The sequence below is a fragment of the Amia ocellicauda genome, chromosome 19 (genome assembly GCF_036373705.1).
Source record: "Amia ocellicauda isolate fAmiCal2 chromosome 19, fAmiCal2.hap1, whole genome shotgun sequence".
Taxonomy (NCBI): Eukaryota; Metazoa; Chordata; class Actinopteri; order Amiiformes; family Amiidae; genus Amia; species Amia ocellicauda.
In genome coordinates this window covers 24593332-24607927 of record NC_089868.1, presented here as the reverse complement: position 1 = coordinate 24607927, position 14596 = coordinate 24593332, and the positions used below count along the sequence as shown (strand labels likewise).

General features: G+C 55.3%; 3 protein-coding genes across 5 annotated transcripts in view; 2 read left to right on the top strand and 1 right to left on the bottom strand.

Annotated features, from left to right (window-relative positions):
• The window catches only part of ccdc17 (coiled-coil domain containing 17), a 7782-nt gene extending 5509 nt beyond the window's left edge, over positions 1-2273 (top strand). The window contains exons 11-14 of the mRNA XM_066692302.1: positions 1-92; positions 173-395; positions 472-582; positions 879-2273. The exon at positions 1-92 is cut by the window's left edge and continues 124 nt beyond it. Coding sequence (XP_066548399.1) covers positions 1-92; positions 173-395; positions 472-582; positions 879-1025 — 573 coding nt within the window. The 3' untranslated portion in view covers positions 1026-2273. The remainder of the gene's footprint in view (positions 93-172; positions 396-471; positions 583-878) is intronic.
• Positions 1822-7520, top strand: LOC136715039 (uncharacterized). Its single transcript, XM_066692711.1, has 17 exons — positions 1822-1868; positions 2314-2434; positions 2530-2622; positions 2967-3156; positions 3244-3350; positions 3661-3801; positions 3908-4062; positions 4154-4274; positions 4392-4508; positions 4652-4749; positions 4931-5143; positions 5252-5432; positions 5559-5741; positions 5942-6157; positions 6364-6432; positions 6654-6773; positions 7061-7520. The coding sequence occupies exons 1-17, from the start codon at positions 1822-1824 to the stop codon at positions 7304-7306; spliced, it is 2418 nt and encodes an 805-aa protein (XP_066548808.1). The 3' UTR covers positions 7307-7520.
• A 74-nt stretch (positions 7521-7594) lies between these two features.
• Positions 7595-13517, bottom strand: nasp (nuclear autoantigenic sperm protein (histone-binding)). Of its 3 annotated transcripts, XM_066692090.1 has the most exons (15): positions 13336-13516; positions 12657-12701; positions 12235-12351; positions 12068-12148; positions 11733-11842; positions 10853-11332; positions 10500-10558; positions 10168-10247; positions 9863-9936; positions 9454-9642; positions 9152-9324; positions 8996-9070; positions 8708-8782; positions 8106-8237; positions 7595-7803 (listed from the first exon to the last, which is right to left on the bottom strand). In XM_066692090.1, the coding sequence occupies exons 1-15, from the start codon at positions 13371-13373 to the stop codon at positions 7765-7767; spliced, it is 1767 nt and encodes a 588-aa protein (XP_066548187.1). In that variant the 5' UTR covers positions 13374-13516; the 3' UTR covers positions 7595-7764. The 3 variants fall into 3 exon arrangements, with proteins under 3 accessions (XP_066548187.1, XP_066548188.1, XP_066548189.1); XM_066692091.1 differs by lacking the exon at positions 8106-8237 and having other exon boundaries at positions 13336-13517; XM_066692092.1 differs by lacking the exon at positions 10853-11332 and having other exon boundaries at positions 13336-13515.
• Positions 13518-14596: the final 1079 nt, after the last annotated feature.

Sequence of the window (14596 nt, the reverse complement as noted above, 5' to 3'; positions counted from 1 at the left end):
GTGTACTGCGAGGTCGGGGGGGGCCTGCCCTACGTCACCACCGGCCACCCTGGAAACATCGCCACGCTGTCGGTCAAACAGCCAGTGCCCAGGTAACTCCCAACACGCACAGACACAGGTCCAGATAAACGAACACAGACACAGGCACCCTGACACAGAGACTCCCCCGCAGGGTGCACCCGTCGCCCTCTATCTGCCTGGTGGTGGAGCTGCAGGCGGCGGGCGGCTTCGACTCCTACGGCCAGGAGGTCCAGCGGCTGGTGTCGCGGGGCTGGGCCCGGCTGGACCTCTTCGATCAGCACAACCGGGTCCAGAGCGGCTGGTGGAAGGTCCCGTTCCGCACCCTGCCCGTGCGGCCGGCCCTCAGCACCGGGCAGCTCAACGCAGTCCCCCAGGTGAGCCGCAGTGCAGGGCGGGGGGAAAAGAAAGACCGTTTTCTGGGGACGCTGTGGTGACGATCTCTGCCCCCAGGTGGGCCGTGCGGAGCTGTACCTGCGGGTGGTCAACGCCCGGGACGGGGATATGCAGTCCTTGGCCAACACTGATCCGGGCACTGCCAGCCAGTACAAGTACCCAGCCATGGTATGTGCACCAGCCGGCCTCGGCCCGGTCCTCTTCCCTTGTAGGAGCCAGCAGCCTCGGTCCGGGAGAAAATTGTGGCCTTATCGGTAACCTGAATCGGTGATTGAGTAGAGTAACAGAAAGAGAGAGATTCAAGCGAATTGTGTCTGTAAAGAAGGGATAATTGCACTCTTTCACAGTTAGTATAGTTAGTTCTCACACTGAGGGAGGAGAGCAAAAATGATCTTGTGTGAGGACGGAGGGAAGAAGGAGTGTTGTAAGGCGTGGTTAACGCAGTCTGTCTCTGCCCCTCGCAGGTGGCGACCCGCCCCGTGGTCCACCTGGAGAACCCGGCCCCTCGCCACGCCGCTTTTCAGCCCCCAGCCAATCGCTACCTTTCCCTGCTTCCTCCCACTGATCACGTGGACCCTCCTCCCCCCATGGAGGGATCCAATCAGAGGTGAGAAAGAGAGACAGAGCCCCCCCATTCCCTCTCCAAACCTCAGCCCCTACTGCCCCTCACCTGCCCCCCAAATAAAAACAATTTCCAGTCCAGACGCTGCCAGTTCCCCAGTGGTCAGTTCAGCTGAGTTATGGAGGAGCTCCCTAGTGTTTATTACCCCTGCCCGGTGCGTAATGGACTCTTATCACAGACTCCACACAATGCATCCTGTCATAACTAGAAGACATCTTTTGTTTGGGACCTTGCTGAAGCAGCCCAGTGTTGCAAAGTTTTCTGTCTGGCATTCATCCCCACCCCCGCACATGCCAGAAACACACAGCCACGTCTAGGATGAGGGACACGACAGGACTTCAGTTATGGGCTGCCACTCCTCTTTTACTCTCGCTCCGTGTGAAGGATTTGGCGACAATTAAAGTGAATCGGCGTCCAATGAAACGGGCACCAACTGGAGATCGAAAAATATTGATGTCTGCATTCGTGTCCTTTGAATATTCTCCATGTTGGACCCATTTTATCTTATTTAAGTCTCATTTAAATAAGACATCGAAGTGAACGCACACGAATACTTACAGAGAGCTCAAATAGGCAATTTCATCCTTTTGTTTCCTTCTGTGATTTTAGGTGTATAGCCTCATAGGTCAAATGTAAATCTGGTTTATATTCTTTCGCAACGATCCCTGTTGAAAATAGGCTGAGCAAATGTCTTTATACGATGTCTTCAGAGCTTGGGGGGGCTATTAAATCCTGGATCTCTTTCTCACCTCGGGGTCCGATTGTGGTGATTGATCAGCGCTGGGATGGTGGAGACCGCTCTCATGATCCCCAATCGAGATTCTCAGAGCATGTCCAGTGTTTCAAGATCAGAATGGTGTAATATAGATTGTGTGTGTGTGTTTTTGTTTTGTTTGGTTTTTATCTGCTGGTGGAATATAATCCCAGTGAGTCTCTGTGGGGAGAAGGGTGCGTGATCCTGGCAAACACCACTGGCAGACGTGTAATTTCTCTGGAATGTTCTCCTGATTTGCAGTGTGATTAGCTAATTGATTGTGTGTGGTGTGTGCCTCTCTCTTTCGGAATCAACAATTTATCTCAATCACAGTTGGGATTGTTCATCCCTCGTTCATTCTGGTGTTGATTGTCCTCTGCGCTTGAGCGATAAACTCTTTCCATCTGTGGAAGCCGTTAAGACCCCCCCGCTGCTGTCGGCGACGCTCCGGTGCCGGCAGCGCCAGCTCTCCGCTCGCCCTGATGTCGTGTGTGCTCTGTGTCTGCTGGCTTGCTCTCCACAGCGGGCCCGCTCCCACTGGGGAAGGGGTGGCGGGGGTGGGCATCATCGTGGACCGAGTGAGAGGGGCCCCCCTGGGGGACGGCAGCCTGAGACTGACGGGGTACAGCCAGAGGACCGGCAAGGTGAGCGGACAGAGGTCAGAAGTCAAGACGATGCAGGTTTTTTACCCCAGCAGCCTCTCTCTGACGTCTCTGGTGTCGCCCTGTCCGTCCCGCAGGTGATCGAGTGCGGCCTGGCGGGCATGCTGTGCTACACCTCCACAGTGAGCTCCTGCATCAAACACGGGGAGTTCGCCTTTGGAGAGCAGCAGGTAAACCCACCCACCTGTCCCAACTCCCACTTCCACTCCCACTCCTGCTCCGTCCCCAACCCACTGCTGCCCTCACTCACAGCCCTGGTCATTAGTTCCTATTGTATTCCAGTTTGAGTGACGTGAGTGACATGAATAGGTTTCTAACTTTGCAATAAAGTAAAAGATAGATAGATATATAGATAGATAGATGAACTCCATTAAGCACTGTGCACAATAACGTGAGCACGGTTATTGAGAGAGAACCTGATACGACAACAACACAAAAAAGCAACCCCACGGGTCCTGTGCCGGGAGTGGGAGGGACCCAGGGAACGTCTCCGATGTGCCTCTTCTGCCCCCAGATCTTCTTCCCCGGCGTGCAGCCCCAGAAGGACCAGGTCCTGATCCTGCGCTTCTATCACTGGCCCAGCAGCAGCCCCTCAGCGGCCACCTGCCCCTGGGAGCAGGCCGGCGTCCCAGGGAGTCTGGCCGAGAGAGAGGAGTGCGCCGCGGCCTGGGGGCTCCTCAGGCTGACCCGGCCCCCCGCCCTGGGTGAGTCCGTTGCGCTCCGAGTGGCACCTCCAGGTCTAGCCTCTGTCCCTGTGGTGTTGCTGGCTGACCAGTGCTCTGTCCCCGCAGGGCAGACGGAGAGTCCGGCCGGCCGGCAGTGGACCTGGAACACGGGCACTCACTCCGTCGTGCTCTACCATGCGCCTGCCCCCCCCGCCGCCGCGCTCACAGCCCTGGTAACACCATATTCAGTCGACGTGTCTAGGAAATGAAATGTGTCGGCTCAAGCTTGTCATTCCTGCCCTGTTAGATGACCCGGAGGAACCACAGTTTCTCACCACAACCCTGAGGGGAATATCTGCAGCCTTTCACTTTAGATCACACTCATGGTGTCTTAACAAAGCACCAAGGATAGGGGGACTGATAGGCTATTAGTTGAACCCTTGTAAAGATGCTGTCCTGTCATCCCACCTTGTACTTTAAAGTTCTGTACCCCTTCCTGATCGCTGTGTCTGTCCGTCTCTCTCTCTGTCTGTCTGTCCACAGTCTGCAGAGCAACAGGTGACACCCTTTGAACCCTACGGGGACGCGTCGGCTCGCATGCACGTCTACAGCGGGGAGAGGCCTGCGTTCCCCTTCCCCCCCGACTCCCCGATCGACACCTCCATCCCCACAGACTGGCCCCAGGTCAGCGGCCGCTCCGCTCTGGGACGAGTCACCCAGAGTCCTCGATCAGGACTTCCCTAGCCACACACGCACACACGTGTTCAGCTGTGTGTGCTCTGCTCTCCAGGCCGCCTACATCCTGTGTCGCAGGGAGAGCCCCCCGGCACGGCCCTTCCTGGCAGGGGACGGGACGGACCTGTACATCGACGGGGCGCGGTTCCTGCCTGACTGCGTGACCGTCAGCAGGGTGACCGGCCGCATCTTCGACAGACACTATAACCAGTGAGTCCCCAGCGGCCCCAGGCCCTGTCCATAAGGTGGCCAGTATGAGTTGTTGTGCCACGCGAGGGACCTGTGTGTTTTGCGTTGGCAGGGTGGGCCCAGACATCTCCACCGGCATCGACCTGGACAGCAACATCTTCGAGCCCGTCTACGGGGAGCGCGTGGAGATCCGCTGCCCCTGCCTGCCCCCCTCTGCCACACTCCTACTGAAGGTAGGACAGGAGGACGGGTGACTGGAGTAAATCGGTCTCTTCACACGACAGCGGTCAGAGAGATTACTGTAGGGCCCGACTCTAATAGGAGCGGTCTCTGTCTCTGTCTCTCTCCAGCTGTATGCCGTGGACCGTTTCTCTCGCAGGCTGGTGCTGATCGGCTGGGCGGCGCTGGGGCTGTTCGTGGAGTCGGGCAGTGAGACGCAGCCCAGCCTGGACACGGGGGGCCTGCAGGTGTGACCACAGACACACAGATTCACGGGAGAGCACGTCTCCTGCTGCCGCACACTGGGCCCGCTGCACACTGACTAACACACGGAGCCACACAGGAATGGGACTGCATGCAGTAAAGCTTTTCTCTCTCTCTCTCTCTGCAGGTGTCATTAAACGAGGGGGCCCACCAGCTCAGGCTGTACCACAGCGGCCCCGACCCCAACAAGCCCCTGTCCTGCGGCGCGCTGAGCACAGGGGGCAGGTACAGCACACAGAATAACCTTGATTAAAAGCATTACATAGACATGGTCAAAACCCGGAAATTGCAGGAGGGAGTCAGCGTCCGGGTGAAGGAGCTGAATGGAGGTGTGGCGCAGGGGGCCAGGGTGGCGGGGGGAAGGCCAGGAGGCAATGCCCTGAGCAGTGCTGCTATGTGTGTGCAGGTGTGTGCCCTGTGCCAGCCTGCTGGTGCGCCTGCTGAGAGCCCCCGTGGACGAGAGCGGCCGGGCGCTGAGCCAGGGGGCCGTGGCCCAGGCGGACTGGGAGCCGGTGGGCTTGTTCTGCCCCCGGCCCAGCTACTCCGAGGGTGGGTACTTCTCCGAATCAGCCAAGCCCAGCCAGGGGGAGGCCTGCCTGCACATGGCCATGAGCAACAGGTGAGCCCTGCTGAAGACACTCACGTCTCATGACTGACTGGTTTGTGTATGAGATCTCCAACCCCCCCGTCTGGTTCCCGGTGGTCCTCACCCACTCCCCCCTCTCAGGTCTGTGGTGCTGGTCCGGGAGATTGTGGCTCAGCTGGCGGGGAGCCAGGGGGCGGAGCCGAGTTCCGACGCGGAGATATTGGATTGGATCAAGCAGAACACGAGTCGCATGATGGACAGCAAGCCTCAGCCCTTCAACCTGAGCCTGGTGTCTCGCTATCTCAGCTGCTTCGGGGTGAAGGTGCGTCCCCCTCCTCCAGACGGATCCTTGGGGTGGTCCAACAGTCGCTACACAGCGAATGAAAGAGGACTGAACGTCCCCAGTCTTTGACCCCACCTGTGCTCTCATTCGCTGCTGTGCTTGCAGGTATCAGTGGACGGGGGCCTCAACTTGCCCTGGTCCTCCTTCACTCTGGCTCTGTGCGCCTTCAGCCCCCCGGCCGCCTTCTACCACGGAGCGTCCGCGGTGAAATATGACAGGCCGGCCATCTTCCAGGAGCTGGACTTCAGCAGCAGCCACAGCGCCCCCCGGTGGCTGGATGGGTTTAAGGTGATCACAGGGGAGTGGAAGACATGCTTAAAATGTTTGGTTTTATACTGCATGGTTTATAAAATAAGACAATCACTAATAAAATACAAATAAAAATTATTCGTCCAAGAGAACGTTTCCAAAACAAAGAAATCTCCCTCACTACCTTTAATGTGAATATGCAGCCCTTGCTAGCCTCACCCAGCCCCTCTGTGCGCCAGTCTTTCCCCAGGCGGATGCACCACCCATACCTGGCGGTGATCGTCCACCTGCACGCCATGTCCGTCCTCACCAGCAGAGAGACGCAGGCGACCAAGAGCCAGGGCCTCACCTACAGCCTAGAGGGTCAGGCCTGGGCGGCCGTGCCCATCTTTACCCGGGGGTACTGCCACACTGCCCGCTACCAGCTGCCCCTCTACCAGGGAGCCCCTTCGGAGGTGAGAGTCTCCAGGGCAGGGGGCGGCCGAGACGCCGAGGACCATTAAACCGGCTGTTAGGAACATCAGACAACGCATTTGCGGGGAATCGCTGAAAAGCCAGCGCCTGGTTCTCTAACGCAGGGGTCCATGAAAGGAAACGGGGGGCAGGAAAAGAAAGTGACATCCTTTGCTTTAGGACCTTCTGTCTCCTCTCTGGTTCCCAGGCTGCCCTCAGCATGCTGTCGCAGGGACCGTGCCACAGCGTCCTGGAGAACCTGAGACAGAAGGGCCAGGTGAGTGTCGTGTGAGGTGTGTGTATCGTTGCAGGTTGAATTGAACATCCCTGTGCCCAGTGTGCTGCGCTCTGCGCTTCAACTCTCCGCTTCCGGTGGTCAGAGCAGCCGAAGGATTGGGGAGATTAACAGTCTTGTTGGTGAGGACACTCCAGGCTCATTAACCATGCCATAGGCAGCCCAGTCTCTTCTCTCAGTCGGTCTTTCCGTCTGTCCCCCAGGTGCAGCTGCTGAGGGGAGCATCTGTGTTTGTGCGAATCGCAGACGGCAGGAGGGACGGGGAGCTGGACAGCTGTGGGGACCAGGTAGAGCTGGACAGGGACTGGAGCGACACTGCGGTGGTAATCTGGGCTGTGTACCTTTACACCTCCTACAGCTGGTTTCAGACTTTGATCAGCACTAGTCTTGGACTACACTACTTCAAACACCGGGGTGTCCAAGACCTAGTGCTGATCAGTCTGTGAAAGCACCACACTCCGAACTTATTTAATCACAAAAGTGCTTCACCAAACAAATACCTAGATACTATTGAATAGCTAAATATGTTCAATCACACCAAAGTCACAAATAGTAGTGTCCACCCAACACAGAATCAATCATGTGTGAAAGTCTAGGTCCTTGTTTCCAGGACACAGACCTGTCCCAGCTGCCCCTTGACCAGAGAGACTCCTACAGCCCCCAGCCCACGACCGCACCCCTGTCCCAGCTGATCCCCACCGGACGCCCCAGAGACGAGTTTGTAAGGCAGCTGTCCGTGCGCTTCACACAGGTACGATCTCTGCACAGCGCTCCTCTGGCGGCTCGGGGGAGGATGCAGCTCACTGCTTCCCTGCGTTTCCTTGCAGCTGATCAAGACCCTGAAGGACACACCTGAACACCGTGCACCCATCCTCCTACAGCCCCCGACCCACCCTCCACTGGATCCCAGCAGCCTCCCCCCACAGCCATCAGCAGCCCTGCTCCACTCGGCCTCCCCAGCGGCCCGTCCCCCTTCAGCCACACAGGCCCAGATGGGTGCACCTTCACAGCCCCCCAAACCCAAACTCCCCAGTTCACTGTGATTGAGACAGATGAGTGACTGGCACAGTTTCAATAAAAGGTTACCCTCCAAAAGCGTGCCGTGCCATTATTCTCCTTTGAGAAGAAATTAGGAGGTTCTACCTTTTGCAAATAGTCTTTATTGAAATGTACTACAATTTTACAAAAAGAAAAAAAAAGTTGAACATGGGGAAGAAACACTATTTACAGAAGAAATAACAGTAAGAGCTGCGAGGTGAGGGAGCGTGCTGGTGGGGAGGGGAGTCACAGAACTGCCATCTTCAGGGGGGTCCATCACGCCGAGCTCTCCACGGGGGCGGTGGGCTTCTCGGGCTGTGGGGGGGGGGGCAACGAGGAGAGAGGGGTTGAGCTTCAGCCAGATTTTAAACCCAGAGAATGAAGTTCAAACATGCATTAAAAATACAATCCTTCCAATAGAGGGGGAGAAGGGACATTTTTCAATCATGCAACAGCAACCCTCTCCCCCAGGCCAGACCAAAGCTTCCTTCTCCAAAACCAAGTGCCACAAGCACTCGCACCAAGACACCGCTCCTCTCCACACAGCCGTTGTACACAAAAATCGCCTGAACCTCAAGCCAAAATGGGCGCCCATCCTACAAGCCACCAGCACTCGCCTCTTCCTGCTCCATTTTCTCCTCAACGCCATTGCGGTTGCCGGCAGACTCCCCGCTGCCATTAACCGCGGACTCCTGTTTGGGCTTTTTAGCGTCACTGTCCTTTAACGGGCTCTGCTCCTCGGGTTTCCTCTGGGGAGGATAAAGCAGGAGAGAAGACAGGTTTTCATTAAGCCTATCGCAACGTACGCCCTAGCGAAGACGAGCACAGCCCGGAGCGACCCGGCGGACACCGCCACACACACGCACGACAGCCTTCCTTCAAGCCTCCCTGGACCACAGCGCCGGACACTAACCACACAAGCCACAGCAAGTGCACTCGCCTCGCAAACCAACACCTCCAGCAGGAAACGACCCCACACTTGTTTAAAAGACAGATTCATGCTTACAAAAGCAGCACTGGATATATAAATATGCACTTAAAACCACAAGTCATGACCGAATTCATTAGGAAAGAGCATCAGATTTTATTTGAGGGAGTTTTAAACCGGAAGTCAAGCCAAGATTCCAGGTCATCGCTTTCAGGAGAAGGCAGATCTCCCATCATGCACTGCAGAAAAGTGCCAAGCCACACTGTGCAGACCGGGCAGGTTGAGACTCACCTTCTTCCTGACCAGGTGGGAGATGTCAGAGGCCGACTTGGAGGAAGACGCGGCTTCTGCTGGTTTCACTGGGATCTGAAACACAGTGGGACCATTTCAAACGTCATGAACCTCTGCCCTACCACTACACTGAATTAATAACTTAAACTGGTGGGGGGGGGGGGGGGGGGGAAAGAAAGGTAGAAAATGGGCATGAGTGCACATCATCCATCACAAACCAAAAGCAACTGGTACTTTTCAAGTAGACAAACCAAAGCACCACAAGGCATCCCAATGGAGAGGACTTACTTTAGAAGCAGACGCGCCGCCGTTTTCTCCAGTGAACGCAGAGGAGCTGGAGCTGGCGCCAGAACTGGCACTGGCCTGGAAGACACCAAACTGAGGGGTCAGTGACGAGTCTCTAGGGAAATGGCGCACAATGACTCAGTAAGTGGCCCGGCCTACCAGGGTCTGCTGGATGGCCTCCGAGGCCACGAGAGCAGTCTTCTGGCTCTCCTTGGCATCCTCGATCTTCTCCAGGATGTCGGGAAGCAGCGGTTTCAACTCCTCCATCTCCTTCTGCTTCTCAGCGGTGCTCTCCGCTCCCTCTGCCTTGTCGATGGACTCCTGGAGCATGGCTGCAGGGAGAAGACCGAAGTCAGGTGCAAGAATAACCCCAACCAGCTGGGTTGTGGCCCTCAAGTGCAGCAGCAGCAGCAGCACAAATCCAACAGTCTGGGCATGAAGATAACCAAGAGGAAACTCACCCAGGCGTCTCTCGATGACCTCCACAGAGCTGCTGAAGTGCTTGATGGCGCGGTCGTACTGGGTGGTGTAGCCGAAGGTGAGGCCCAGCTGGTAGTGCGTCTCGGCCAGCAGGCGGCTGTGGTTGGGCAGGTGCTTCAGCTGGAGGGCCAGGCACTCCTGGAAGTCCTCCAGGGCCTGCGCGTAGTTCCCTGCAGGAGTGAGCGGTCAGGGGTCACTCCAGGCGTTTCACCAGTCCCCTCTACCCTGGGGGGTAAACCTGTGCTTCCTCAACCATCGTCACCCCCAAACTGCTCAATACTAGAATGTTAGGTTCAGTACTTCCATCAGATGTCACACCGTCATAAGAATAGAGTCTAGTGATCTCCAAATCAGCAGAGTGAGTGCCAAACCATAGTCCCCAAAACATACCCGACTCAGCACCAACTTCTCCCAGCTTGAGGTGGGCCTGTGCTGCCAAGAGCTGGTCTTCCTTGGACTCCTTCCTTCAGGGAAGAACAGAAAATGCACACCATCAAAAACCCACATTACATGTAACACGGCATCTAATGGCCTCGTCACCAGGAGACCCTTCATTTACCAGATAAGATTAAGCTTGTGCAATGGTCCCCCCAGCTTCTAAAAGCACCCCAGTGAGGTGGAAGATCTGAATGGTTTTATCCCAGACCACACAGGAACAGTAGGCCTTGGTCCAGCCCGGTCCACAGCAGATGTACCTTTTGTAGATGACCTTGGCAACCTCCAGCATCTCCCAGGCCAACTGCAGATTTCCCACCTCCTCCTCTTCCTCACTCTCCTGCAGGGAGAAGGTTACAGTGACTGGGCAGGCCAGGGTGTGGGGCCCGGGCCCTGGAGGGTTCAGTCTTGAGCTTCCTTGTGTTCTTCATGTAGATTTCTCACCTCTTGCACCATTTACTACTACGATCCACGTTAAATCGTACAAAATTCACTCCCGGATAACCTTTTGAAGTCTAAAAGACCGTCTAGCATCTTCACTTAATTACATTCATAATCGTCTCATCTCTACATCTTGTGGGCCGATGCGTACCTTGTCCTCAGCTGTGCCCTCCCCTTCGTCGTCATCCTCCTCGTCCTCTTCTTCACCATCTGAAACGGCAAGATAACCAGCTGTGGGTCTTTTCCAGCCATTAGCCAGGTCTCTGGCCGGCACAGCACCGCTCCCGAATGGAGCCCGCGTCTCTATACACGTTACAGCAATGCATTTGTGGAGCAGCAGCTGAGAGAGACCTTGGACCGATACAGAAGGGGGATAAAGGGTTAAAAGTCAAGTCACGCGTACATGCACTCAGAGTGGACAGTCCAGCCTTCGCCAGCTGCCCAGCTCTACTCCCAGGTGCCACAGCCCCCTCCGTGCCCAGTGCCCTCCGCCCCCCAGTTTACCTTCGCCTTCCTCCATCTCCACATCTGCCCCCTCCTCCGTAGAGTCTTCCTTTTCTGCTTCAGCCCCCTTTTCCTCCTCCACCTTCGCTTCAGCCCCTTCCTCTCCACTCTTGGTCTCAGACTGCTTCTCCTTGGCTTTTTCTGCAGTTTTCACCTCTTCCTTCTTCGGGGAGGCAGATTCATCTTCCTTCTTCCCCTCCTTGACAGGGGTCTTGGCTTTACCCTTGGCCACCTCCTTGACAGGGGTCTTGGCCTTGGCTTTATCCTCACCCACCTCCTTCACGGGGGTCTTGGCCTTGGCTTTATCCTCACCCACCTCCTTGACAGGTGTTTTGGTCTCCCCCACTGTGGATTTCTCCCCTTCGGCATCCTTCTCTTCCTTCGGTTCACCCTTCCCCTCACGCTCCTCCCCCTCAGTGGTCTTTTCCTTCTCCGCCATGGCATCGTAGACTTGCTCACGCAGCTCATCCCGGGTTTTCTCTGCACAGCCACGAGACAGGGAGCACAAAACCAAGGGATTACAGCACCCGAGGTAAGACTCGACCGGGTCACGTTCATCTTCCGTCAAAAACATCTGGGTACCAATCAAAGCAGCACGAAGAAAAAAAAAACAAAAAACTGCTTGAACTCTAAAAATGAAACCAAATTAATTCGAAGGGAACACAAGCCACTATGAAAAAGATCTCTACTGGTTACGCAGTCTCCAGCTGAACATCCTGCAAGACCACCCAGAAAGCCCACTTCACTGATCCGGTCCTGCATGAAGGGCAGGTGGCGTGCAGCGAGGAGCCGAGGCAGATGACCGGACCCCTGCGGAACTGGGCCATGCTGGGCGGGACACACGAGCTCTGGCTCTTCCGCGGCAGCGCCAAATACTGACCGTCCAGGTTGTCCGCGCTCTCAATCTTGGAGTCGTCAGCCTTCTCTCCCTCCTCCGTGTCTTCATCGGGGACCCCGTCCAGGGCGTTCCCCAGCACCGTGTTCTCCATCCTGTAACACAACCGGGTCAGGAGAGACTTCAGCGACTTCCACAACACTGCAGAACTGCACCGGGAGGTTTTATCCCAGCCTTGCATTACAGTAATCAAGAGCTGCAAGACTGGAACAGGCAGACGCTTCCTAAACCAGTTTCAATAGCTTCCTCAACAGGAAGTTGTAGAGTTACACAATCACGACATTGCACAGTCACTCGAGCTGGACGGAGATGCTGCTCACCTGGCCAAGTCTAACAGGGACTTCCCACACAGGAAGAAAGCCTCAGCGCACTCATCCGCCGTGTCCCCATACTTCTTAGCTCTAAAAGAAAGTTAAAATAGACTAAAATATCTGAAGCCACAAGCACACAACCTACATCTTCACAGGACACCCCCCACCCCACTCACAGCATCCCACACGCCTCCTGGAACACGTTGACCGCAGACACCACGTCGCCCATCACCATGTGCCGGTTCCCTGTGCCGATCAGCTTCTTTGCCTCCTCCATGACATCACCACTGGGGCTGCAAGGGCAGAACGAGCGGTCAAACCCGAGCACAGCGCCGGTTCCACCAAACCCTGCGGTGCCAAGCAGGTTGCACACTGGCACAACTAGGGGGTCAGTGCCAGACCACTGGGATACAGTCAATACAGGTTAAACTTCACCACCCATTCCTATAAATATGTAATTTACACAAGGTACTGTAATTGGGCTTTACTTATGTCATGCAAGTAATCTAGTTATGGATGCTATAATACAAGTGTGGGAATGTGTGCAATTAGTCGGAGGCAGTCTTTCCCATGAGGTCCACGGCTTCATGGCGCTTACCTGTCCGCAGCGCCGGACGATGAGGCGGACGGCTGCTCCTCCGCACTACAGAGAGAGGAAACGCGTCAGATGCGCCCAAAGACTCAACTCCACTCGGGTACAAAAGTCCCAACTTAGCCTGTACAGTGTATATTGCATTCAAATACAGGTTTCAACCATAAAACGTGCATTATATTTATAATAAGCAAGTGATGCGAGACTGTAAACCTGCGCTAGTCTGGAGTTGTGCGCCTCCGTGCTTGCGAAGTAAACATTGCCACGACACTGCCAGGGCACCGTGGCACAGGCGACCCACACCCGACCAACACCCGACCCCCGCGGTGCGTGAAGCCCTCCCGCCCGGCCGCACACGCGTGTTTTGACCAGTCCTGCCCGCTGTCATCCGGGTCCTCCCTGCAGCGCTGCGCAGCCGCCCGCAGCCCCTGCGCCGCTCCAGACGCGCCCCGAGCCGCGCAGACACGAAGGCGTCCAGCGGGACAGACCCGAGTCCGCCGGAGAAGCGGCAGGACAGAGCGGAGAGCGCCGGGCGGGGGGCGGAGAGGAGGCCCGCCGTGCAGCGCTCCTGCCAGGCGAGGCCCGCCGAGGACGCCCGGCTGCTGCACAAGCGCCAAACTCCGCTCCATCACAAAGCAGCCCTGCGCGCCCGGCGGCACAGCGCCTCCCCGACCCAGAGCCTCACCTTTCTGCGGCCGAAGCGGTGGGGGTGTCCTCCGGCATGTTCACACGGATAAAAACGCGGCGTGAAAAGTGCTTTTTAGCGGGGAGCTACCGAAGGGAATGTGTGCACGGAGCCGCTGTGAGTGGAAAGATGGCAGTTGTGTCTCCCCGTCCCTCCGCTTCTCTGTTGGCGCCTTTAAATACAGAAACCAGCCCTCACTTCCGCTGACCTTTGACCTGCCCGCACAGACAGGAAGGGGAAGAAAACGCGGGAGATGCAGTTAAAGGGACAGTGTCACCCCATGTGTGATGGCAGCTCTCAGCCCGGCCTGTTTACCATAGAGAGGGTTTGTTTTGTCTATTAATATTATGCGCATGTGTTTAAATCGTGTGGAAATTCTGCTTTTTGTTCCTGTGTCAGTTAACACAAAGATGGTTACTGTTTAATGCCTTGTTAATATTTCAGAGAAATACAAGGCCAATGAGGAAAGACAGACGCAAAGTGTTGCACAGGACAGGCAACAAATATAAATACAAATATTATGTCTTATAGGGTAGAGTGGAGGGTTGTGTTTTTGGGACAAGGTACTTTTCCTAGATTGCTCCAGTAAAAATAATAGTTAAAAATAAAACTATAAAAATGGGTCAACTAAGATACATAATAATAATAATAATAATAATAAGAGTAGTAATATATGATTCAGTGATATTGTAACTAATTTAGTTGTTTAAATTCAGGTAGTTCAGTGTCTGTATTACTTAAATGTTTTTTTAGCACCTTTTAAGTATAAAGTATCTGTTCCTCGGGAGCAATGGGGTTACAGTTTATGTATAGTGTATATAGTTTGGTAATGGTAATGTATGTACCTAGTGTATCGGTCATTACAGTGTCATAGGGGACACCGGGGCCTCGTATGGGGACACAGGGCCATAGCTGACAGGGGCTGTCCTCGGGGACAAGACTTGCAGCTTTATCTTCAGCACGTGTCGTAAAGTCGCTACAAATGCTACCACTGATCTACTGGACACCGATTACTACCCAGTGTGTTTGTTTGTCAGTGTGTGTGTGTGTGTGTGTGTAGACACTGTCAGATAATCATCACAATACTGAGCGCTCAATGAAAGCGGAGGGCTGGAGGAGCGGAGAATGGGTTCTCAGGGAACAGGCGGAGGAACTCTATCACCTGTATCATCTCATGTCAACATTCAAATGTGGGATCATTCATTTTGTATCACTGCAGAGTAGATAGAGTACCACTAGTGTCCTACACGACACAGTACTG

Coding starts and splice junctions, on each gene's coding strand:
- LOC136715039 (XM_066692711.1), top strand. CDS start 1,822: ATGGTGGAGACCGCTCTCATGATCCCCAATCGAGATTCTCAGAGCAT. Junction 2,623..2,966: donor TCGCCTTTGGAGAGCAGCAG/GTAAACCCACCC, acceptor TTCTGCCCCCAG/ATCTTCTTCCCCGGCGTGCA. Junction 3,351..3,660: donor CCGCCGCGCTCACAGCCCTG/GTAACACCATAT, acceptor GTCTGTCCACAG/TCTGCAGAGCAACAGGTGAC.
- nasp (XM_066692090.1), bottom strand. CDS start 13,373: ATGCCGGAGGACACCCCCACCGCTTCGGCCGCAGAAAG. Junction 12,352..12,656: donor TCGTCCGGCGCTGCGGACAG/GTAAGCGCCATG, acceptor CTGCCCTTGCAG/CCCCAGTGGTGATGTCATGG. Junction 7,804..8,105: donor AGAAAATGGAGCAGGAAGAG/GCGAGTGCTGGT, acceptor CCCCCCCCACAG/CCCGAGAAGCCCACCGCCCC.